The 26,080-nt window shown below is 52.9% G+C and overlaps 1 protein-coding gene across 2 annotated transcripts in view; it reads right to left on the bottom strand.

The window, feature by feature from the left end:
• SCAP (SREBF chaperone) overlaps window positions 1-26,080 on the bottom strand; it is a 46,335-nt gene that overhangs the window by 18,622 nt on the left and 1,633 nt on the right. For both annotated transcript variants that reach the window (XM_063418148.1, XM_063418154.1), the window contains exons 2-5: window positions 15,857-16,073; window positions 9,612-9,735; window positions 8,584-8,741; window positions 69-289 (exon numbers count right to left, since the gene is read on the bottom strand). In XM_063418148.1, the coding sequence (XP_063274218.1) occupies window positions 69-289; window positions 8,584-8,741; window positions 9,612-9,735; window positions 15,857-15,978 (625 nt within the window). In that variant the 5' untranslated portion in view covers window positions 15,979-16,073. The remainder of the gene's footprint in view (window positions 1-68; window positions 290-8,583; window positions 8,742-9,611; window positions 9,736-15,856; window positions 16,074-26,080) is intronic.

Raw genomic sequence — 26,080 nt, 5'->3', positions numbered from 1 at the left:
TTAGTGAGGATGGAATAACAATGAAGCTGCAGGCAGCTCTCAGCTTCCCTGGCTCTCCAGCTGCTCACCTTTGAGAGTGGCTGACGTCTGCAAGGTCTTTGGCTCATGCTGGTGGATGGTTTTGATGATATCTGGGTCGGCGTTGAAGCGCTCGCGGTCGTTCTGCCAGAAGTTGCCCGGGGACAGCAGCAGGCAGCCGTGCTCCGGGAGCAGATTGCGCAGCTTCCTGAGGCCGGGCAGCAGGTCTGTCACCTGCAGGCACACCTCCTCCAGGCTCCTCACGCCGGAGCTGCAAGGCAAGCACAGCGCTGGGGGACTGAACCGAGGCAGCATTGCATCGCAGGGACCTGCGCCCGCTGTCGCTGCTCCTCCTCCTCCTCACAGCTGAGAACAGAACCGGGTCTCCCTGGAACTAGGAACAGGCTCCAGAACTCCATCATCACTCCTGGTGCTGCCTGACCCCACAGCTCTTGCTCCTCACCCCTCTCTTGTACCACATTTCCACATTTAACACACTTCCACCCGACAGCAAAACTCTGTGCAATTGTTCCAGACCTCAACCCCCTCTCCACACCTCTCTCCACACGTGCAGTGGGTGTTTCACTGGGATCCTGGTCAGCCTGCCTGAGGTGGATCCTTTGAGGTGCACAGAGTACTCTAAAATGCACCTGGGATTCAATGCCTGCACCTGGGTGTGGCGTTTTCTGTGTGGAGGTTCCTTAGAGGCTCAGAATTGCACACTGGTGTCACTGGTATGAACTGGAACCTGTGTTTGACATAATCCTTATCAAGCACTAATTCCAGCAAGATCAGCTCAGTTCACCGCAGGCCCTGGTGGAAGGGTCAGTGCCAGAGCAGCTGCTGGGACAGACAAGGGTAAGAGGACATGTCACCCCAGCAGGAGCTGAGCTGACCCTGGCACCTGCTCAGGTGTCTCACACACAGGTATTGTCTCACAGGGAGTTATTCTGGGCTTTTCACTGCTCTGGCATCTCCCAAAAACACCTCACTGCTGCAGGGAGGGCTGGGACGTGAGCTGCATTTCTGACTGACAGACACCTCATCAAACCTTCCCAAAACAGAAATCTTCTCTACACTTCCCTGGACAGCCTTTATCATTTTTAATTGACTCTGGAGCTCAGGCCTCTTTAATTACTCCCAAGGATGCTAAAAAGCTAAACTTAGGTTTTAAAGATAGAGAAATTAATTTAACTAGCTTTAATGGAAAAAGTATTCTCTGTTTCACTGCCAGAGTCTGTTTATGGTTACCTGGGGAAAAGTGAATGATTTCACACACATTTGTGATGGCAGATCATGAAGGAAACATTTTAGGATATGACATCCTTAAAGGGAAACTCTGGCAATTATCAAAGGGATCGAAACAAAATTCAGGGATGTTTGGTCCTTTGGACCTAACAAAAACCTCAGAATAATTTTTCTGGGAAGGGTAGGAAAATCAGTGTCTTAAAAATGGCTCCAGTTTCACCTGTTTCTAACTAACATTAAACAGTACCCTGTGCCTCCTGCAGCCAAACAAGGGATAAATTAAGTAATTAAAGACTTAGAACAAAGGGGCATTGTATTTGGGGTGCATTCGCAATTCCCCTGTTTGACAGGTGATAAAAGAAGGCAGGAGCTGGCATTTAGCAATTGATTATCAAAGGCTTAATGCTAACACAGAACCCTCCCTGCAGCAGGCCCAGATACTGCAAACCTCAATGCTGCTCTGCAGGCACAAAGGGATGGCAGCTTGGCACTGAAAAGATGCGTTTTAATGGTCCCCATTCAGGGAGAATATAAACCCAAATCTGCATTCACTTGGGAAGGAATCCACCTTCATCTGCCTGCCTCGGGGATTTATGCACTCACCCAGCACAGCACACAACGCTTCAGCTGGACCCAAAAAAATCAAACCCCAGGGAGGAGCACAGATCGATCAATACATTGCTGATGTGTTGGTAGGAGGTGAGGAGGAAAGGGCAGCAAGAACAGCACAGAATACAGGGAATAGATCAACTGGGAGGGGATGGCAGTGCCCTCGGCTCAGAGGCCCCTCTGAAGAGCTGGAACTCCTGGAACCTGGGGGTAGCAGGCCAGGCTGTAACTCCAGATGAAACCATTGCAAGATGAGATGCTCTATCTACCCCCACTACTGAAAAGGAACCTCAAAAGATACTTTGGGATACTCTGGATTTTCTACAGTAGCAAGAGCCTTGCACACCTTAATGAGGAAAATCCAGAACTGGGAATGGTCTGACAGCCACAAACAGGCTTTGCAAAGGCTGACAGAAGAGTTGAAATCATCAATCACTTGGGCCAGCTCATCCCAGTGATCCTGTAACAGCTCAATGGGATTTTGCTGAATGTGGAACTTACTGGAATATGTGCCACAGACCCAAACAACCATTAGGGTTCTGTTCCACGGCATTTAAAGATACTGAAAAAGAGAAACACTGCCTGGGAAAAGGGATTATGATCCCTGACCTGAGCTCTTGAACAAGGAGGAAAAATTCAACAGCATCAACCTGTGAAAACCCAAGGACCTTTCAGGCCAGTGTTAAGAAGGGCAGTGGTGCAGGGGGAATTGCAGAGTGACAGTGCACAAACAGGGTGTGTGTCCCAGGGGTCACAGATGGCTCTGAAGGGCCTAAACCCTACAAAATCACCAAGAGCTGGCACCCCAGAGAGGTTAGCTTGTCAACAGCCATAAATCTGGTCCTGTCCTGGCTCCTGATTCACCCAGACTCTGAAGCTGGAGATGTCTGGTTCCCCTCAGCATGGAGGGGAAGTGGAGGCACAGAGCAGTCGCTCTGAACGTTGAAACAGGAGTGGAAGCAGTGCAAGAGGGAAAGTGCACAAGTAGGAGGGTTAAAGGCTGTACTGCTGGCAGTAAAGGAGAAAACAAAGACAATCTGTGTGGATTCTGATGCCCTCTGGGCTGGTGCCACAGTGGTTGTGCCAGTGGGAAGCACTGCACTGGCAATGAAGGGAAAAGAGGCTTGGCAGAAGGAAGATGGGAAGTGGTCGGTGTCACAGGCTCAGTCCCATGGACAAATCCACACGGGATAGGTCAGAGCTCATGCAGATAACCAAACCTGACAGACTTACTGGAACAACAAGGTGGATCTGCTGACAAAAATCAGAAATTAAAACTGATCAGTCAGAAACTCCACAGCACCGGTGTGGATTGGGTGGGTGGTTACACTGAAATGGGGGCATGCTGGACAAAAAGCTCTGTTTGCTGGAGCACAAAGCAGGGGCTGGCACTGACCAGGAAGATGTGTCAAGGCATTCTCACAGAGAGTCCCCAGTGCCAGCTGAGACCTGAACAGAATCATCCAGACCTGGCACTGCCTTTACAGAGCAAAAGTAACAAAACACTCTGGGCCTCTTGGCAAGGAGATTCTCTGGGCCTCTGCAGACATGCTGTGGTTACAGGTACACTCTGCGGGGTGGGAGTGGTTCCTGGCTGTCAGTCAGTGCCCAGAGCAGGCACAGGGATGCCACAGCTGCTGCTGGGGACTCAGTGACCAGTGCAGCCTCCCTGTCCCACACTCTACTCAGAGTGACAAGGGATCACACTTCTCCAGTGTGACGGTGCAAGACTGGGCCAAAAAAAGAAAGTATCAATGGATTTTCCATGCACCTTATTATCCCCAAGCAAATGGGATCGTGGAGCGTGCCAGTGCTTTGCTAAAGCGGTGCCTTAGACCACGTGAATCTGGCTGGGATAAAAGGTTACCCTCTGTGTTATGTCAGATATAATAAATAACTTCTATCAGACATAACAAATATAATAAATAAAAAAAACCCTATATTAATTTTTATTTGTTTTATGTATGTTTGCATATATAATATAAATAACTGTAGTGGAACAAGGAGTAGTCCTGTTTCACGAGCTTTCCTGAGCCCTGTGTCTCTTTGAACAGCTCCAAATGCCAAAACAGAGCCTTTGAGGACACCGTGCAGGCAGGAGAGCCGGTGCCGCTGGGGCTGGCCAGGCTGGCACGGTGCCCGTGCCCCGCGGGGCGATGGAGCCCCGGTGCCCCCGGTGTGCTCGAAGGGCACGAGGGGCTCCGGGGGGACTCAGCCAGAGCAGCGCCCGCAGCGCCCCCGCGTGGCGGCGGCGGGACGGGGACGGGACACGCGGGACGGGACACGAGGGACGGGACGGGCCGGACCCCGCCGGCACCGCACGGCCGCGCTCCCCCGCTCCGGGAGCCCCGCGGTGCCCGAGGGCATCCCCACAAAAGCGCCTCCCCACGGGAGCCAGGAGCCGCTCGGCAGCAGGGGAAGGAAGGGCGGTGAGCTCCTGCGCAGCTGTGGCAGTCACTGACAGACTGATGGGTCCTACAGGGGAGTAAAGGCGGTTCTGGACACGGACGGACCACACTGACAGGAACCGATCCCTCTGGACACGGACGGACCACACTGACAGGAACCGATCCCTCTGGACACGGACGGACCACACTGACAGGAACCAATCCCTCTGGATACAGACGGACCACACTGACAGGAACGGATCCCTCTGGATACAGACGGACCACACTGACAGGAACGGATCCCTCTGGACACAGAGGGACCACACTGACAGGAACCGATCCCTCTGGACACGGAGGGACCACACTGACAGGAACCGATCCATCTGAACACGGACAGACCACACTGACAGGAACCGATCCCTCTGGACACGGAGGGACCACACTGACAGGAACGGATCCCTCTGCACACGGACGGACCACACTGACAGGAACCGATTGTAATAAATACCAATCTGGTATTTATTACACGATGCATCCGCTGCGGCTGAAGCTGCCGCACTCAGCAGCTCCGAGGTGGCATTGCTGCATGGTTCTGTTCAGAACAGTGTCTGTAACTCCACAGCACAGCAGCTCACCCACCCAGAGCTGTCACACCAACTCCCTGCTACAGCCAAAGGAAGCCAAGGGAGCAGCGCTGCTCTCCAGGGCCACTCTAATGCAGCACACACAGAACCAATTCCACCCGGCCCTCACACCTAAAGCTGCTGCAAGCTGGGACACACTAACAACAGCAACTGCTGGTTTTGCTCTCAGCTTCCCACTCATTGCATGAAAATATTCACATGATGGGAATTCCACACCAAACATATTTTCCAGTGGCCTTCCTGCACCTGGAGTGATGCTCCTTCTGGGAGGAAAGACAGCCCCAGTCTACACACTGGTAAAATCTAATCAGTATTGTTAAGGTACTAGAGCATTTGAGTTTCCCATCATGTGGATTAATATTTGCTTAAGGTTTGTCCCAGAAGTTTTGCAGTGTGTATGAGTTATTGTGTCTTCACTCTGGTTGTCACAGGGGGTGGGAAAGATTTCCCCCTGAATACAACTTGAATTTTCATTATTATGGAATCAGTTTTGTGCACCCGTACCTATCTCCTCAGGGCATGGTATGAAATTCCCCATTGCAGCAGGTGGGAAGAATTTGAGTTTCATTGCACCTTTGATTCCCCTGAGGCTATAACAGATTGTACTACAGCACATACACATTTGGTCAGGTTATTGCAGAGCTGTCTAACACTGGATAGGATGAGCAAGGATATGGGAAATGCAGAACCTCACTGAGGAATACTGGACTAAAAACCAGGAGTGGAAGTGAAGGGAGTCACTGACCCATCGCTGAACTTCTCCAACCACTGCAACCGAAAATTAACTCCAGGAGCTTTCCTTTGACCCTGATTTGCATCCCATCTTTCCTATGATTTTTAAGACTCAGGGGGTGAGGAACACCCTTATCTACACAGACTGGTAACAATCTAAGTATAATTACTTGTTTGGGTTATTCTCAGCTACCATGAACACAATGGATTTAATGCTATACTTTGTCACTGTAACTTTTATCAGTAATCATCTGTCTATCCGTCTGTCTGTCTGTCTGTCCATCCGCTGAGCAGGGCACTGCTGTGCTCTGTGGCTGCTCCAGGGGCTGAGTGAAGGCTCCTGAACCTCGTCCTCCCTTCCCCGGGCGGTTCCATGTGACTCCAGTCAGAGCTGATTCCTTTGCCAGTTTAACACAGGTCCCCTGATGTCTGCAGGGTTTACCTTGTTCTGGAACCTGCTGGTGGCTCTTCAGTTTTGTGGAGTAATTGTGATTAAACCCTTCCATCTGTCATTCCTGTCTGATCAATAAATAATTCACTTTATAAAGACACCTCATTTGCCATCACTAGAACACGTGGGCCAGAGGGAGTCCTTACATTTAAACTGTTGCCAAAATGTGAGGCAAGGGCTGTCCAAAGCTCCCCTGGTGTGACAGCAAGGAGGAGCTGCTGCTGCCACAGAGACACTGCCCCTGCTGGGATCCAGGACGGGTGGGATCTGCTCAGGATCTTGCATGCAGCAAATCCAGGTGAAGAGCAGACACCAGCCCTGCCTGCCTCTGGCCTTGCATGTCACAGGAAGGCGTTTCCAGATGGAAAATGAACTGAAGCCTTTGTAAAATCCCTCTCCAGAGGAGATTTCTTCTATAATGACTACAAAGAATGAGCACAGAAATTCAAAAATGATGATCTGTCTTTGTGAAAACTCCCTCCACAATGTGTACCCTGTGGCTGCATGGCAGGACACCTGGGCAAGTCTCAGCTGTCAGAAGAAAGCAATGGAAAATACACTTCCAAAAAAGGTGTTTAAAGCTTTGGGAATGAGAATTTAAAGGAACTGATGCAGTGATGCCTCTGGAAAGGGCTCCAGGAAGAGCCAGATGACCATGGTTTGTATTTATCAGCTCTGGAGGTGGCAGAGATAAGAGTTCCCGCTGCAGATAAGCCCATGGACGTTCTTATCTGCGAGGCCACGCTCCCAGCTCGTGTCCCTGGGGGTGCTGTGGGTGCAGGGTGACACCAAACCCCACAGCTGGGGCAAGCCACAGGCTCCAGGGCACTCCTGGCTTTTACAGGGATGAGTGCTGGGATCTGGGGTCAGTGTAACACACCCACAGTGTGTCTCCTGCCCGGGTATACTTAACAACCTCCAGCTCCCCCCTGGAATATAAAAGAATATCAAAGATATCTAATATAAAAATAATATAAAATACAAAACAAGCCAGTTTGCATACAAAAAAATTACTTCTGCTCAACTTTGTTACTGGCAACAAACAACACAAATTTCATAACGACTTTGAGGTAATTGCAGAATTAGTCTCAAAATTAGATGTTTCCTAAAATACCCAAATGCATCCCCAAAATCGTAACCTTGCCCCAAGGTTTAGCTCTAAACGCTGAAGTAATTTTCTTCTGGTGGTATGAAGAAGAATAATAAAAGTAATAATTTTGTTTCTGTGTTGCATCACTGCTCATCAAGGGCAATGCCAAGGGGAGATAATGAGAATACAATGAGAAGACAAGGGAGATAATGAGAACACAACACGGGCCTGGGAGTACGTTGTTTCTGATTGTAATTGGCAACAGATGATTACCCCATAGGACAGGGGAGGAGAGGGACTGAGCACATGGACGGAAGGTCAGTGCCAAGGCTGGGGGAACTGGCAGGGAGAGAAAAACCTGAGGAAATCTGTACTGAAGAGCAGAAATGGCATTTCTAAAATATGACCCCTGAGGGCAGCAGCTGGGGATAAAGGATGGGTCCCCAAAAGGACAAATCATCAGTTAGAGGAGCAGGGTGGACTCAAAAATGATAAATTTTATACCCTTTCTTTTAACAGCACAAAGATCAAGACCCCACTTCAGGGGTAAAAAGTTTCTACTTTGAGGTGGGAGCTCATCAGCTGGAAAGGACAGAGGGACTGGGGGACATTAATAAATCACCTCTTAATGTGCAAAACTGATATGAGTGGCCACAAAAAACGGACTTGTGATCTCAGAGGTGTTTCAGGAAAAGCCTTTCCTTGGGAAACACCTGACAAGTGAGACTCCTCTGACAATCTGTGCGTGGCTCTGCTCTTCCACCTTCGGGAATGTCACACTGACAACAGTGCCACACGGAGCCAGGATGACACAGGGAACGTTGAGCCTCTGACTGGTGAGCCCAGAGCTTTCTGTTTGGCTTTTAACAAAAGAGGGCTGGGCTGGGGAGTGGGAGCTTCCCCTGCAAACAGCTGGAAGCTGAGGAAAGCTCTTGTACAAAGGCTGCAACAGGATAAAACCAAGCAGCTATAAACTAAAACAGCCAAAGAAAGTCAGGAGAAGGTTCCTGAGCAGGAAATTCCAGCAGAGGCCCAGAAACCGCCTGTGGTACTGAGCTGGTGTGGTGGTGAAGGAATTCTGAGACACTGCACCTGTATCACCTTGCAGGCCCCTGCTGGACTCGGACCAGAACATTCCCGAGGATTTTCAGCGCCTTAGCTGGAACACAGGGATGTTCCCCAGCACAAACTGCTCCACAGGCAGGATGGATCCCATGTCACCCATCTGATCCCTCCTCTGGTGTAGGACATTGCCAGGTCCAAGCTCCTGCCCAGCTCAGGGGCAGCCAGGTGTGTCCAGAGCAGCTCTGTGCCTCACCTGTCCCTCAGGGCGTGGTTCCTGTGCCTCACCTGTCCCTCCTGTGCCTCACCTGTCTCTCAGGGCGTGGTTCCTGATCTCCTCACCTGTCTCTCAGGGCGTGGTTCCTGATCTCCTCCACCAGCTGGAAGACGCGGGACAGCGGCGAGCGGAACACATCCACAGCCAGGAAGTTCTTCTGCCACGGGGACACGGTGGCTTTCACGAAGATCTGCTGGATGTAGGCCACGGGAGCGCCCACGTACTGCGGGGAAAGCACGGCAGTGTCAGGCTGCGGCCTCGGGGGCTCCCAGCACAGCCACAGCAGGAACGGCCTCGCCAGGCTCTGCTTTCCCTCCCAAATTAGAGGTGGAACGTGACAGGACCCAGCAGGCAAGAACAAAAGAGTCTGATTCTCTGTTTGCATTGGAGAGACCTTAAAGCCCACCCAGTGCCACCGCTGCCATGGCAGGGACACCTCCCACTGTCCCAAGCCCTGTCTAACGTGGCCTGGGGCACTGCCAGGGATCCAGGGGCAGCCCCAGCAGAACCGAGGCAGCCCTGCAGGGCCGTGCCCCAGCCCCAGCAGAGCCGAGGCAGCCCCAGCAGAGCCGAGGCAGCCCCAGCAGAACCGAGGCAGCCCTGCAGGGCCGTGCCCCAGCCCCAGCAGAGCTGAGGCAGCCCCACAGTGCCCCAGCTCCAGCCCAGCAGAGCTGAGGCAGCCCCAGCAGAGCCGAGGCAGCCCCAGCAGAGCCGAGGCAGCCCCAGCTGAGCTCAGGCAGCCCCAGCAGAGCCGAGGCAGCCCCGCAGTGCCCCAGCCCCAGCAGAGCCGAGGCAGCCCCGCAGGGCCGTGCCCCAGCCCCAGCAGAGCCGAGGCAGCCCCAGCAGAGCCGAGGCAGCCCCAGCTGAGCTCAGGCAGCCCCAGCAGAGCCGAGGCAGCCCCAGCAGAGCCGAGGCAGCCCCGCAGTGCCCCAGCCCCAGCAGAGCCGAGGCAGCCCCAGCAGAGCCGAGGCAGCCCCGCAGTGCCCCAGCCCCAGCAGAGCCGAGGCAGCCCCAGCAGAGCCGAGGCAGCCCCAGCAGAGCTGAGGCAGCCCCGCAGTGCCCCAGCCCCAGCCCCAGCCCCAGCAGCACTCACCCATTCGGGGCGCTCGCCGGGCTCGCCACGCTGCGGGCCCGGCCCCGGGGGAGCGTAGTCCTTCACTGGCGTGCTGAACTCCACGGGGCCCGTCCCTGGCAGGGGCAGCTTCAGCAGGGGATAGCTGGGGGGACACAACCAGGGAACTCTCTCAGTTCAGAGGTTAAGGGACTTTTGGAGACAAGAGAGAAAAAACTGACCGGGCCCACTTCAGCAAAGCCAGGCTGTGCAGGACAGGAGACCAGGGAGAGGAATTTGGCTTTCATGGGAATCAACTGGTATCCAGGAGTATTTCTCCCTTGGGAAGGGATAACTGAAAGTCCTGGGACAGAAAGAAGGGAAGAACTTGCAGGGCTTCTCCTGAATTCCTCCATCCAAATTAACTGTGGCAAAAACACCCAGTATGGCCATGGCCCAGGAACTGCATATCCCACACAAACCCCAGACACTCCAGATATTCCAGTGGCTGCTTCCCTGCCCCAAATCCTTTATAATCCCCTGCTTTTCCTCATTTAGATTCAAACTGTTTCCAAAACTTGTCATTAACTTCATTGGTCCTCAAAGCATTTTAAGAGCAGCAGTGAGACATCAAACCCATGAAATCTTGATCTTGTTGCTGCTTTGCCACCACAAACTCCGGTGATCGCACCTCCTGTCCCACAACAGAGACTTTGAATGGTTCAGAAACTGAGAAACTGAGGTTACAGAGAGTTTAGAATGGGATTTTCAACTCCAAATGTTCTCAGAAGTGGATAAAAGCAAATCATAATTGAACAGGTGGGAAATGCAAGGCTGCTGACAGAGATCCACTGAGAATCTGGAATTGCCAGCACCAAACTGAACTGGAGAACAGAACTTCAGTCTTTTTGTGGCCTTACAATTCCTGATATATTTTCCTGTTTGTAGATGAATTTTGTGGCAATACTGACACAATAAACACAATTGGAATTGTTTTCCTGCAAGGCTCTGCCCACTTCATTAGGGATTAGCTTGGATCATCAAAGGCCATGGAGGAACAAGCAGCATCTAAACACGAGGCTTCAGAGCAAACAACAAACAGACAGAACAATGAAATCAGAAGCCAAGCTTGTCAGATTTGCTTTGTATTGGTCTGACAGAAATACATCTAATTATTGGCATTTCCTTGTGCAAGGGCAGGGAAGAGAAAAAGGAATAAAATCAAGCATAAGTGATAAACAAAGCAGAGCAGGTTCAACAGATGATTGAGGAGGAATTATTTTTTCCCTAAATGACTTCAGTGTTGGTGACTGTCCAGAAATCCAAGGAAAACACTTGCACAGGAGGTGCTTCTGCAGAGGGGTATTCCCTGTGAGCTGGGAGGAGTCACAACAAGCGTTTTTTGTAGGATTTGAATCCTTTACAGTCAGAGACTGTTCAGATTTAGCTGATTTTGGAGTGTCCCCCTCTCTGGGCTGGCTGTGCTGACACTGCCTGGCAGTGCTGCTGTCCCAGTGTCTCTCCTGTGATCCCCCAGGGCAGCAGCTCCTCTCCAAGGGCAGGAGGGCCCAGCTCCCCTCCAGGGCCACCCAAAGGTGCTGGCTCCAGGTGGGACGAGCAGCCCTGCAGGGAGATCAGGCCAGGAAGGGATCCTCTGCAGTCACAGTCCTGGTTCATGGCCCAGCCTGAGGGAAAAGGGCTCCTTGTGCCAGCCTGGCCCTCCTGGGCTGGGACCCAGCGGGTCAGAAAGGGAATCTGGAGTGCTTTGGGATGGAAGGGACCTTGGGATGATCCCATCCCACCCTGCCAGGGCAGGGACACCTCCCACTGCCCCAGGTACTCCAAACCTGGCCTGGGGCACTGCCAGGGACCAGGGCAGCCACAGCTGCTCTGGGTGTCCTGTACTGTGACAAGTCTGGGTCACTGACACTGCATGGGTGCCCAGAGGGAAGGACAGCCCCACCTCAGCTCCAGGGAAGGCACTTCCAGCACTTGGGTTCAACTCTCCTCACATTTCTCTTTGTTAGGGATTTTTTTTTTGAGCAGCAGGGTAAGACGTGAACATGAGAATGGAAAGCAGACAGAGGAGGGAAAACAGCAGGACCTGAAATGGCCACAAAGCAAAGCACAGCGAGCTGCAGCTCAGCAGCACGAGGAGCCTCTGTGCATGGAGGGGCAGAGCCCTGGAGTCTCCCTCTCTGGAGCCATCCCAAACCCCCTGGACACATCCCTGTGTCACTGCCTGGCAGGGGCTGGCCTGGGGGGTCTCCAGACCCTCCCAAGCCCACCCCTCCTGTGGCCCTGGGATCTGATAATGACAGGAAAGCTCAAGCTGTTCTGGCTTTGGGAAAGGCTCTTTTTAGCTGCTCGTGTCACCGTGCACCCTGAAACCCCTCTGAAACCCCAGAATGAAGGAAACAGATCCTGCAACCAGCAGGAAGTGCTGAACTGCAGCAGACACTGCACTTCAGTCACCAGTGTGAGGGAGGTGCAGGCAGAGGGGCTCATCCAAGTACCTGATGGATTTCCAGGATGGCTCAGGGGGCCACGATGGAGCAGGGCCAGGAGAGCTCCCTGCACATTGCCCCTGCCCAGACCCACAAGGAGCTCCAGCACCCGGAGCAGCCCCAGCCACTGCGGCTGCAGGGAAGCAGGGAGGTGCCAGGTCTCAGGTAGCAGGAAAGGAGCTGATCCATGTTACTAAAACAGACCCCAGCTCTGCTGGCTCACTGCAGGACAAGCTTTTGGCCTGTCTGCAGCCAAGACAGACCAGCCTGAACCCCACTGCTGAGCAGGGAGGGAATCTGGTAACAGGGTCTTGCCAGAGGGTTGGCAACGCCAATATCTGGCAGCAACAGCGCCTTTTTAGCCTTGGCAAGTGCATCAACAACCTGTTCATGAGTAAGTGATGGTGGCTCTGCCCTGCCTCCCCTGACAGGGCCCCACGGTTCTGCACTGGAAAGGAGACTCCCAGCACCATGGTGAGATCCCACAGCAGACTCTGCTCTCTGGGGATCTGGAACATGAAGAGTCTGACTCTAACTCAGGTCCTCTGGTTACCACACAAACAGTACAGACCTGCACGAGTGGTGTGTTCTTACAGTTATAAATAAATGAAAAAATATGTACACACACACAAACACCTCCCCAGGGGCTCTGGTGCCAGCCAGCTCTGCCATTCCTCAGGAGCACAACCTGTGCTGCAGTTAAATAACAAAAATCTGTTTAACTGCCCCAAACCTGCTGCAGTCACCTGGGTCATCTGCAATCCTTCCTTGAACTGAAAGCTGTCAGAGTGACACTGGGATTTCTTATTTACCCCAATGACCACATTTCCAGGTATCATCTCTTCCTCTCTGGGCTGGTGTCAGGCAGGGTTGGTGACACCCTCATTCCAGGGAAAAATGCAGATCCCAACACAGATCCATTCAAATGGGGTGAGGAAAATGAATGTCACAAAGGCATTTACAGTAAAACAAGAAAACTCCCCCTCTGGTGTGGAGACTAACTTCGATTCTCAGACTTTACAGAGTAAGAATGACACAGGGATTTTTGCTTTGGGTATTAATTTATTATCAAACCCAGAGATGCTGTGTCTTATCTGTCAGTGACATTAAAAGCAGTGTCCGTACAAACCCTTCCAAGAGTAAAGACACCCAAAAAAACCACACCAGACTCTGTGGGGACCTTATTTCCTGCATGGTCACTGTCTTCACCTGCCTGAGGCCACAACCCCTGACAGATAAAGTGTGGACCCTGTGCTTTATTTCAGCTTTCAAAAACTGTCTGCACACAAAAATGGTGGGGTTTGACTGATGTGAGGGAGAGAAAACCACAATAACTGGGATCATTTTCTCTGCAGCAGAATTCCACAAGCTCTCCTTGATTCTGGAGAATCGGGAGACAGGAGTGATCCACCGCTCTCCCTCTAAAGATCTCAGGATACAAGATCCACTCTTGTTTGCTGCAATGTCTTTATTAACCATGTTCCAGGCTGAGGAACATGCAGCAGGTCAGTGGTGGCCTTGGCAGTGCTGGAGAACAGTTGGACTCCATGACCTGAAAGGCCTTTTCCAACCTAAACCCTTCCATGACCAGTGAGCTCCCTGCCCTGTGCTGGTCTCAGTGCAGCTGAGGGTCCCTGCCCAGCCCTGCTGCACAGAAATGTCGCCTAAATGAGCTTCTCCCTCAGTGCTGGGCCTTGATCTTCCCCCCACTGGCTTCGGGTGGTTTCTGGCTCGTTTTTGCAGAGGGGTGGCTGAGATGCAGCACTGAAACCTCCCCGGGAGGGAGCAGCACTTCAAAAAGCACCAACAGCTCCGCTCCAGCAGCAAATCCTCAGCACACACAAAATGCATTATTTCCCGGGAAGCAATCCCCTCACTCCACACTGGCACGCCGAGGTGTAGGAGCCGCTCTGGGATACTGCTGACCTAATTAGCAAAGCCACAATTAACACCTCGTTATCAGCGGTTAATGCACGGCAGCTCAGAACGGGCACTTAAATACCCCCACGAACTCTAAACAGGGATCAGGACCTTCAGCCTCAGCCCAGCTTTCTGCCAGGATTCTCCTGCTCTCCAGGGCTGGGATCAGGACCTTCAGCCTCAGCCCAGCTTTCTGCCAGGATTCTCCTGCTCTCCAGGGGTGGGACCAGGACCCTCAGCCCAGCTTTCTGCCAGGATTCTCCTGCTCTCCAGGGGTGGGATCAGGATCTTCAGCCTCAGCCCAGCTTTCTGCCAGGATTCTCCTGCTCTCCAGGGGGGTCACCACCTTTTTGCCACCTGTGTCTCCCACACCAGGCTCTGCTTTGCTAATGAGCTCCTGGACTCATTAAACAAAACAGACTCCTCAGCCTGATGGTGGATTGGATGGATTTCTGCAGCCTGGAGGAAACCAGTAACCGCAGAATCCTCAAATGCTGGCACTCAGGAATGCAGACACTTCCACAAACCCACAGGTACCAAAGGCCGCCTGGTGTGGAGCCCCAGCTGCCTGCTCTGAGCAGTGACAAGGGAGGTCCAGAGGCTCCCAAGCACAGGGAGAGCTGCTGGTGACCCTGAGCAGATTCTCCCATCTGGGAAATCCTGAATTTCAGAAGGGAATAAGCATGTTTTGATCTCAAACACAACGCTTTGTGGGTGAGCATTTCACACTGCAGCAGCTGTCCTGCATCTGCTGCCTGGGAGAGCTGGAATGAAGAGCCTGAGCCCATCCTAGGAAGGCATTCCCAAGCAGGAATGAGGTGACAGGAACACACGTGGGACTCTGGTTTGGCTTTGCTGGGTGCAGCTTTCAGGTGAAGAAATGCCACTGGAAGGCTGCACCCAGCAAAGCTGGAGCCAACACACAGAGCTGCTACCTGCAATCACACCAAAGACAGAGAAATGCAGGAACCACTTGACTGGGCCTTGTGGAAGCTTCATGTTCTACAGAACACGAGACCTGAGAATAAAACTGTCCCTGAAAGCTACAGAGATTCACGTGGAGCAGAGAAACACCAGGAAGCAACGCCCCTGCTGCTGCTTACAACTACAAAGGGTTCCAGTCAGAAGGAGCCACGTCAGAGGCTTTTCATGTGTGAAAATCCTCCCTTTGCCAATGTTTCAACTGAGATGAGCAAGCAGCCCCTGTGACCATCACAGCTCAAAGGAAAATCCGTGTCTGTGGCAACACATGTGGAGCTTTTCTACAAATGGGAGCAAATCTTCACATTGGATTTATTTTGCCCAAAACAGACAAGAGAATTAAACCCTGCACGACAGAGCCTGTACATGCATGTGTGTGCATGGCCTGGGTATAAAGGTTTGCTCAGCCTCACAGTGCCCTGCTGGAAATGATTCCCAGCCTGTGTGATGTTCCTGGCAGTAAAATTATATCCACCTGCAAGCTGGGGATCCAAATTAGGGTCCATAAGGAGAGCAGGGAATTACTCCCATACAGGCGTGCCAAGGATGAAACAGAAGAGTGCAGGCTGCAGAGAGAACAGGACAGGCAGGTGTGCAAAGGAAGATCAGCTTTCCTCCTCCCCATTTTTAATTCATGCCTTTGGAGTCCACTACCAGGTGCTTGAGGGCTACTTTTGTCTCACTTACTGCTTCACTTCACTTATTCAATTAGTTCTTACTTATTAAACTAGACGAAGACACCTCATCTCTGTTGTTTCTTTTGTCCCACAAAAGGAGATGACAAAAAACAAATAAAGTCTAAATAAAAAAAGATCTTCTAGGTGGGTGTGAGAGAGAGAAGGCTGCCAAGAAGGGCCTCCCCCGCCGTGTGGGACTCACCAGCAGGCCAGGATGCAGAGGGCAGTGAAGAGGATGATGGGGATGGGGTAGGAGGCGCAGAGCAGGCCGTGGCTGTAGAACGCCCGCGAAATCCTCTCGCGCAGCCTTTCAGTCAGGGTCATCCTCGGCCGCCCTCACCTCGAGGCCATCCCGGGGTACAGCAGCGGCTCGGGCAACTCCAGCATGGGCAGCCCCTCAGGGAAGGCACGGGCTCCAGCTGGGGGAGCAAAGGGAGAAAAAGAGGTCAGGAAAAGGGAAAGAAACGTTATCAGCTCCTTTAGAAAGATCGCCGTCGTCCAGGAAGGAATTCTCCCCTGGCAGGGTGGGCAGGCCCTGGCACAGGGGGCACAGAGCAGCTGTGGCTGCCCCTGGATCCCTGGCAGTGCCCAAGGCCAGGCTGGACAGGGCTTGGAGCAGCCTGGGACAGTGGAAGGTGTCCCTGCCATGGCAGGGGTGGCACTGGATGATCCTTAAGGTCCTTTGCAGCACAAACCATTCTGGGATTTCTTGATTCCACGAAATGTCTGAGCAGATCTCAGCCTCACTGTCAGGTCTGGAGCATCCCTGTTCCATGAGGAACTCGGGAACAACATGGATATGCTGCTCCTGTGGCAAAAACCACACCAGAAGCAGCTCTGTGACCAGCCTGAGCTGCCAAGAGCCCCTCCGGGGAGGAACACAGCACTGGCAACAGTTTCTAGTAATTTCAAGGAGGAAAACTTTGTATTTGCTCTCTTCACCTGCTGCCCAACAGCAGCACTCTGTACAAACACAGAGCATTCCAAAGCTGGTATTTCTTTATCACTTGTGGTTGCATATTAAAATCTGCCATCTTTATTTGCTTTATGCTGTGACAGAGCTCTTGAGAGTGAACAGCAGGAACTGTTCCTGCTCCAAGTCATTTCTGCAAGCAGAGATTATCCAAGCCAAAATAAACCTGCTGATTGTAGGACAAACGTTAAAGGAGAATTTCTTGCCTTTTGCATGACTGCAAATCCAGGTTTGCCTGGAGGCACGAGGGCAATAGGGATGTTCCCCCCTTGCAGCACCACAGGGGACATTCCTGGTTCCCTTCAGGTGCAAGAGACAGACACACCACAGGATCCCAGGATCACCGAGCCTGGAAAAGCCCTCCAAGTGCCACCCCCAGGAATCCCTGGGACACCTCCAGGGATGGGCACTCCCCTGGGCAGCCCCTGCCGAGGCCTGAGCTCCCTTTTGGGAGCTTTTCATGGGGAAATTCCTGCTGCTGTCCACGCTGGCCCAGCTCAAGGCTGTTTCCTCCTGTCCCATCTCTGTTCCCTGGGAGCAGAGCCCGACCCCACCTGGCTCCAGTGTCCTCTCCTCTTACAAACAGAAGGCTGACCAGCAGAAAGAAGAAATGTAGAACTTCCTTTTGCAGGAAAAATCAACTCAAAGCTGCTACTTTTCCCCAGACAAAAGCTTTTATCTTGCTCAACAATAGTAACACGTTCCAAATTCTTTACATTTCTGTCTGAAAGACTTTACAGCCTTCCCAGGAGCCTCCCTGGACACTGAGGGCAGGGAAACACAGCAGAGCCCACTGAGAGCTTAGAGGACAAACTAACAAAAGTAGGAAACTTTCCCTTTTCTAAAACACAGGCACCTGGTGTTTAGGTGTACTCAACTCCTCAGTTTTCCACAAAACTTTCTGGATCCAGGCCTCGGCATTAGGTGTAATAAAAACGCACAGCTGAGACAGTGAAGCCTGGAGGGGGCGAATATAAGGACAATCTTCCAAAAGAAATCCCCATTCCATAGTATTTTTCTTGCACTTCAGTACATTCAATAATTTGCTCCATCATGTTGCCTGTATCTGAACCTCCACCGGGAATTTTAACCCAGCATTTTCCATTTACACTCCCAAGCCTGGCAGAGCAGGAACAGACCCAGCACGGTCCTCCTGGCCCCCCACGTCCCCCAGGATGCACACCCAGGGCTGGGCTGCCTGGCCACACCTGTCCTGCAGAGGGAACAGGGCAGATGTGCGATCTGAGGAGCTCTCTGCCAAGGCTGTGCTTGGGGAAGCCAGGGGAGGAATGAACGGGAAAGAAGGAAGAATTTACTAACAGTGAGAATTCACAAAGGTCACTGGCTTGGTGTGTGCTGCTGCCCAGGGAGCAGCTCAATGCCAGGCTCACACCTGAGGGCCAGGTGGGCACAGGACACCAGCAGTAAGGGAGGGACCACCAGCAGTGATTCCTCCTCCTGCTGCTGCAGGCAGTGCCCTGCATGCACAAATCCACCAATCCCACACGGGCTCCTGGGGGACCAGAGGAACCTTCTGCCTCCAGAGCTGCCCCAGAACACACGGAAGCAGGAGTGATGCTGCTGGATACCAGCCCAGCCAGAACAGCTCAGATTCCTGCTGTAACACACATTTCACCCGGGCTCCAGCCCAGACTATGAGCCAGGAACGGAGGGCCCAAAGGGGACAGTGCCTCCTTGGTATCCACTGCTCCCTCAGCCTGTGGGACACACACACACACAGGGATGGAGTCACAGGAGTCACAGTGCTCCCCACACTCCTGGGCAGGGATGGAGTCACAGGAGTCACAGTGCTCCCCACACTCCTGGACAGGGATGGAGTCACAGGAGTCACAGTGCTCCCCACACTCCTGGACAGGGATGGAGTCACAGGAGTCACAGTGCTCCCCACACTCCTGGGCAGGGATGGAGTCACAGTGCTCCCCACACTCCTGGACAGGGATGGAGTCACAGTGCTCCCCACACTCCTGGACAGGGATGGAGTCACAGGAGTCACAGTGCTCCCCACACTCCTGGACAGGGATGGAGTCACAGTGCTCCCCACACTCCTGGACAGGGATGGAGTCACAGGAGTCACAGTGCTCCCCACACTCCTGGACAGGGATGGAGTCACAGTGCTCCCCACACTCCTGGACAGGGATGGAGTTCCAGTGCTCCCCACACTCCTGGACAGGGATGGAGTCACAGTGCTCCCCACACTCCTGGGCAGGGATGGAGTCACAGGAGTCACAGTGCTCCCCACACTCCTGGACAGGGATGGAGTCACAGTGCTCCCCACACTCCTGGGCAGGGATGGAGTCACAGGAGTCACAGTGCTCCCCACACTCCTGGACAGGGATGGAGTCACAGGAGTCACAGTGCTCCCCACACTCCTGGACAGGGATGGAGTCACAGTGCTCCCCACACTCCTGGACAGGGATGGAGTCACAGTGCTCCCCACACTCCTGGACAGGGATGGAGATCCAGTGCTCCCCACACTCCTGGGCAGGAATGGAGTCACAGTGCTCCCCACACTCCTGGGCAGGGATGGAGTCACAGTGCTCCCCACACTCCTGGGCAGGAATGGAGTCACAGTGCTCCCCACACTCCTGGACAGGGATGGAGTCACAGTGCTCCCCACACTCCTGGACAGGGCAGGGATGGAGTCACAGTGCTCCCCACACTCCTGGACAGGGATGGAGTTCCAGTGCTCCCCACACTCCTGGGCTGCTCACAGCACACACAGGGCACAAGAGCCAGCACCAAACCCCGCTGATCCACGGCCTCCCCTGGAGCTGCAAACAGCCCTCAGCCCTCCTCAGTGCCCTGATCCCAGCACCACAGACAGCCCGGGAACAAGGGGATCTCAGGCCCCCTGCAGGTGCAGGAAACAGATGCTGGCTCACCCAGAGCCCAGGAAAGTACCTGGATTTCCTTGCCCTCTGCTGGGCCCTGGAGGTGGCTCAGGGCTCCGATGCTCCGGGCGATCACTCACTGGCCTCAGTGCCATGGGAGCTCCAAAGCCCAGCACCCACGAAGGGAGGAGGGGAGGGAGAGAGGCCCAGAGCTCAGAACACAGCCCTCCCTCTCAGCAGGCAGGGCCTGTCCCCCAGCGAGGGCCAGGAACGCTCCTCAGCACTTCAGAGGTGGGAAAACAAGAGGCTGGCTCGAGACAAGCCTCCTTCACAGAAACCCTGCACAATGGGCTCTAACACCAAGGTCCTGCTCTCCCCTGCATTCCCATGGGAAGAATGACGGGCTTTGTGCTGCCAGAGGACACGGGGGTCACGAGGAGCACAGCACTTCCTATGGGAAAATCCCAGCCATGCACTCACAAGGGGTTAATCCCCCACTGCCTCAGGAACAAGGCTCCGGAACAGCCTCTGAGCCCGAAATGGATTGTCCTGCACACAAGGGGCACTTTCCATATTCAAAAGGTAGAAAACACTGCTGAGTCCACTCCTGCCGTTCCAGCTCTGTGGCTACAACAGTGCTGGAAGTCTGACTCAAGTTTCTGAACCAGATTTCAAACCCTAAAATGTGCAAACTTACTTCATTTTACCTATCTTGCCTCACTTTGCCACTTTTGCCCCACTTCTTTTTGTCTGTTTTCCTCCCCTTACAACGTTCATTTATGGTTTCAGTTTAAAAATTCAGAGGTTACCTGGAACAGACCCCATTTTACAAGTGGTATTTCATTCCCATTATGTATTATTAACATCTCTTGAAAACCTGGAGTAGCAACAACAATGAAGATTCGAAGAGGAACACTTCAATAATCTCTACATATCAGATAAAACTATCTGCTCCCAAAACAGGGGCTGACACTCAAAATCAGTTTCCAAAACAGTTTTCAGGACATTTTTAAACTTTTCTGCCACAAGAGAAGAAAAATTGGTTTGGAATTCATTCACTGAATGTGGTTTCTAGCCTTTCCTCCTTCCCAAAATACTCCCAACAGGACCAGACAACAACTTATTGCTGTGGATGATGAGACAGGATAGGATGTTCCACGTGCAGAGCCATGAAACATAGAAGTTTGGGATTTGTGACAAAAAGGGAAAATACCCAAATTTAGAAAAAACATGATTTCAAAATGCATTCCTCTTGCATTCAGCCAAGGGAAGCTCCCTTGGACATGAACAGATATTCCAAACACAAGGAAACATTTCCCAGCCCTTTTCTCCATCACAGAGTTCTTGCCCAACCCCGTAGAGTTGGGAATGATCCACAGGCACAGATCCTGGAATGGTTTGGGTGGGAGGGAATCCTAAGGATACCCAGTTCCAGCACATGGGATGTGATACACAGAGGGAAAACAGTCCTGGGATCTGGTCCTCAATTCCCTGAGGGTGTGACGTGATAAAGTATAAAAAAGGAAACTGTGTGTTAGGAATTAGGAATGGAATGGGAGCAGGATGGAAACCCGTCCTCACACGTGCTGAGTGCTACGCACAGCTCTGGGCATTCCTGCTCCTCCTCCTCATCCCACAGAACAGGTACTGAGAGCTCAAGGTGATCACAGACAGAGAGCAGCTGCAGAAGGCTCTTCCAGCTGGAGCAGGTTTTATCACTCAGTGGACACCAGGCAGCCCCAGGAGGCAGTGGAGCAGGAAAGGGATAAATGTCTCTTTTATCCCGGGATAAATCGGTGTCAGACCAACTCCGGAGTGGCAGCTCAAAATAAACACGAGCTAAGCCGGGAAATCTCCTCCCAGGACACTGTCCCTGTCACACGGGTGACACAGCCAGTGGTAAAGCTCGGGAAGAGCCGTGAGGCAGTGCCCAGCACAGCCAGGGATGCCTGTGGCTCCGGGAGCCCCTGGGACACAGCCCCTGGCACCAGCACGGCGCTGGCCGCAGTGTCACCGCTGCCCGCAGTGCCACCAGGCTGCTCCTGCTCGTGCACTCCTGGCCACGCTCGGGAGCCACAGGGACCCGGGAGCCTGCCCTGGCAAACCTCCTTATGCAACGCATCCCACGTGATCCCTTTGGAATAATCTCCTCCTTTCTGTTTATCAGTGCAGGCGCTCCACAAGTGGCTGGGGAATCACTTTCTCCTAAAAATACCCGGGACTGATGCAACAGCCCCGTGCAGTTACATGGGAGAGCTTCCCCAGGGCCCAGCTGGGCAATGCCAGCGTGCCCATCCCAGCCCAGAGCCAGGCACCACCCCAGGGACTCCATCCAGCCTTTACTCCAGGCTGCAGCCTTGTGGAAACAGCTTGCCCAGCACAGACCTGCAACGTTCTTCCCTTTCTACTACAGGTAGTATTTCTACTCATGCCCTTTTCTAATCCTCTCTACCAGACCACGGTCAGCATCTCAGCCCAAGCCTCTTGTCTGGAGGATAAAACAGGCAAAGTATTTTGGATCATCTGCCTGGACTTGTGCAAAGTCTTGGGGTCCAGCAGCAGAAGGATGTGGAGCTGCTGGAATGAGCCCAGAAGAGAGAGCTGGAGCCCCTCTGCTCTGGAGCCAGGCTGGGAGGGCTGGGAATGTTCCCCTGGAGAGGAGAAGGCTCCAGGGAGAGCTCAGAGCCCCTGCCAGGGCCTGAAGGGGCTCCAGGAGAGCTGCAGAGGGACTGGGGACAAGGGATGGAGGGACAGGACACAGGGAATGGCTCCCACTGCCAGAGGGCAGGGCTGGGTGGGACATTGGGCAGGGATTGTTCCCAGTGAGGGTGGAGAGGCCCTGGAAGAGAAGAAGCTGTGGCTGCTCAATCCTTGGAAGTGTCCAAGGCCAGGCTGGACACGGCTCGGAGCTGGGACAGTGGAAGGTGTCCCACGGCAGGGGATGGAACCAGATGGGCTTTAGGGTCCCGTCCAACCCAAACCACAACTGTGCGGTTCTGTGTCACTCATGAAACGGTAACTGGGTCTGATCTGTGCCATTTCTGAGGTTCCCAGCACTGCCCATATCATGGACAAGCAACAGAGAGCCCAGGCCACCCTCAGTGCCCAGCACAGCCCCTGAATGACCCGACCCCAGCTGAACCCCTGGGCACAGCCACGGCAGCTCCCTGTGCCCCACACGAGGACACAGGGACAGCAGGGACACAGGGCTGGGGACCCTGCCCGCGCTGCAGGCCCCTCTGCCCTGCAGTCACCAGCACAGGAACACCCCAGGAATGGTCACAGGGACAGCAGGGACACAGGGCTGGGGACCCTGCCCACAGCCTTCACTCAGACCATAACCAGCTTTCCTCCAATCATTCCCCACAGACGTTTCTCCAGTTTGCTCCTAAGCAGGCGTTTCTCCAGTTTGCTCCTAAGCAGGCACAGGAATGTCTGCAGGCCCCAGGTGTCAGACAGGGTTTGGTAACTTTTTACCTGGGCCCCTCCCTGCTGTTTAACCCCTTCTGTTCCCAGTGGGCACAGACAGCCAGACAGCTCTGGCAGCGGGACTGGGAACCATGGACTTGCTGAGGCTGGAAAAGCCCATGGAGTCCACGGAGCCCACCTGCTCCCACAGTGCTGCCAAGGCCATCACCACCAATTTCAGACCCAAACTTTCACCCCGCTCTTCCCACACACACAGGAGGTCACCACATTCCTTTAATTAGGGATTATACCTCATCAATTATCCTCATGCCTGCAGCTTGCTATTTCTGCTTGAATCCCAACCTCACCGCTGTCCTTCCTCATCACCAGCCCATCTTCAGGCCACGTTTAATTGCTCAAGCCCGTTTCTCACTCCTGAGTCAGACATGCAGCCCTTCCCTGCCTTCTGTCATTTACAGCTTGAACATGCACAGTCTGTTCTGCCTCTCCAGTGATGGGTGAGACCCCCGAGCCCCCAGTGCCCCTCTCTGTACACCCAGGCCCATTAACACGGGTGTTACTGCTGCTCTGAATACATTAATTAACCACAATCTTACCCATGATAGACTGACACCTTCTTAGGCTTTGGGTTTGTTTTAATTGCACCTACTCAAGACTCTGATTTGGATAAAAATCCAACCTTAGAGGATTCATGACCACAGCTGCTTTTCTGCAGCCAGAAACAGCCCTGGTTACCTTATCCTGGAAAGAGCAAACTCACCTTGCCCAGGAGTACCCGTGGCAAAGCAGCACCAGCTATTCTGCACCCCTGTACTTTGCCAGGTGCTTTCAACCATCTCCCACTCGCTGCAGGATTTTGGGATGACTACTACTCCCCATTCTCTTTGTCCCACACACCAACTGCTCACTTTAAAAACATCACCGACTTTCCATGTCTCAAAAGTCGCCTCCTAAAGCTCTTCAGGTCTTTTTTAGTCTGTGCTTTGAGCACACAGACAGAAATACCTCCCTGCAAAGACAGCTTGCAAAGCTGCTCTTCCTTTTTGTAGCCTGGCACTACCACCAGTTGCTCACCAAGAGTCAAAAGGCGATGAACACTCCAGTTTTGGGGATGCCAGACATTGAGTTTTCCTCTCTGTTCTTTACCACCTCCCTGCAATGAGGACATTCCCAGAATAATTGAGAGTCCTCGATGCCCTCTGACAGTCAGGTTTGATTTTTATCTTTATCCCCCCTTCATGGCCTTGCTGCTGTTCAAATGAGGAACGGAAACACCTCTGGGTTTGAATAACCCTCCCTGCAGGAGGGCTGAGAGCAAGGATAAATCAGCAATTCAAGTGCCCAGCTCCAGCTCTGCTTTTGTGAGGCAAAGTTCACACCCAGAGCCCTTCACCACCCCAACACACCCAGCAGAGATTCACCCTCTTCCTCAGTCATCCTTCAGCTCAGCAAACCAGGATCTGAACTGAGCACAGCTCCCTCCCTGATTCCTTCTCTAGGGCTGGGGCTCCTCTCCCTGCAGAGGACACATTTCCTGCCTCAAAACTCTCCTTCAGAACAGAAATCAGCAGTGGTGCTTAACGACCAATATCAGGAAATAAAACCCAAACCAGCCTGTTTAACGTAGCAAACACATTCTGTCGGTATGGTTTGGTGTTTATTTCTGAAACACACAAATTCAACATTCAAATTCATGTCTGAATACCTGAACTGCACCTTCCCTGCAACTCCTCTTTAAGGGATGTGCCACGACAGATGCTTCTCCCCACAGTTTGGCAGGCAGGGACAGTCAAAGAGGACAGTAACACCTTCAGGAGTGCCCAGGATGGGCAAACATTGTCCCTGGAAGGAACTGCAGCTCCTTTCCCAGCCCACTCCAGCCCTGCTTGTGCCAGGTCCCTGCTCCAGCCCCAGGAGCAGACAGCAGCTTCCCAAAACCCTTCCCAGGTAAAGCACATCCATGCAAACCCTCCGAGCAGATTCTGCATTTTCCAAACCCATAGCCAATGGGGTCCTTTTGCCTCCTAGAGGAAAATCCCTCCAAAACCCCCTCAGAAATATCCTTTGAGTACCAGCAAACACCCCTGTAGCCAAGTCCAGCTCTCACTGGCAGGAGTTTCCTGACACTGTAATTAGAGCTCGGTCAAACAAAGTTTATCCTGTTAAGCACCATCATTTCCCTGAAAAATACGCTGTGGAAACACAAAGCAGGAGTCTCCCCATGTCAGAGGGAGGGCTGGGTTCTATGGAGTGAAGGGTTTCCAAAACCTGTGGATTTGGCAGGGAGCCAGAAGTGTGCCCTTGGCTCTCTGGGGATCACAGACCCAGCCAGAGCTGCAGCAGTGTTTCCACCCTGCACTCTGCAATTCCAGGAGCTCTGGCTGCCAGGCACGCAACTACCAGGGATCCCCTCACAGGCAGGATGTGAAGGATAACAGAGGGAGACAAACCCCGTAATTCTGACCGTTTACCCATTAAATAAGAAGCAAAAATTTAGACATGACCCTCGGCATGTATTCCCTGCATGGCTCCCTCAGAAAGAACCCCACAGGTTTGACCAGGACAGTCTCCAGTTCAGAATCTGCACCCCCAGATCTCTGGGGCTTGCAGAGGCCCCGAGGGACACAGCTCCTGTAAGGTGACACACCTGCCTGGGGTTGGTTTCCACAGCTTCTGGGTCACAGCACGAACACCAGGCAAGGCTGAGCACACCAACTCGGGGCTCCCAGCCCCCAGCAGGAGCCCTGGGCATCTCCAGCATCACACAAAACAAACATTTCCCTTTCTAATCATCACCAGTTAGGAAGCCAGGCTCAGGAAATCACTGCTCTCTTTCTTCCAGATGGAGAAACGATCCCAAAATTCCTCTGTGAGGCAGCAAGTCCCCAAGTCTGACTCGGACATTGTCTTTTGTAAACAAACCATCTATTATTCCTTTATCACAATGCCCCATACAAGATTAATTCAGATTTAAGAACTGCAATCCTGCTCCCCTCCCCACTGCCCACCACGCTCTCACTCCAGCTGAAATCACTCTTTTCCTGGGAGGAGAACTTTACTTTTTCTCAGTTATGACAAAAGGCCACGGCTGTTCTGAGCCATTGGGGCTGGGTCTGCATCTGAGAACATGAATGGAAAAATTCCCTCCAAGACAGCCTCAGCTCCCTGCTCC

This window comes from Prinia subflava, chromosome 1 (genome assembly GCF_021018805.1).
Source record: "Prinia subflava isolate CZ2003 ecotype Zambia chromosome 1, Cam_Psub_1.2, whole genome shotgun sequence".
NCBI lineage: Eukaryota > Metazoa > Chordata > Aves > Passeriformes > Cisticolidae > Prinia > Prinia subflava.
This window is presented reverse-complemented; position numbering and strand designations above follow the sequence as displayed.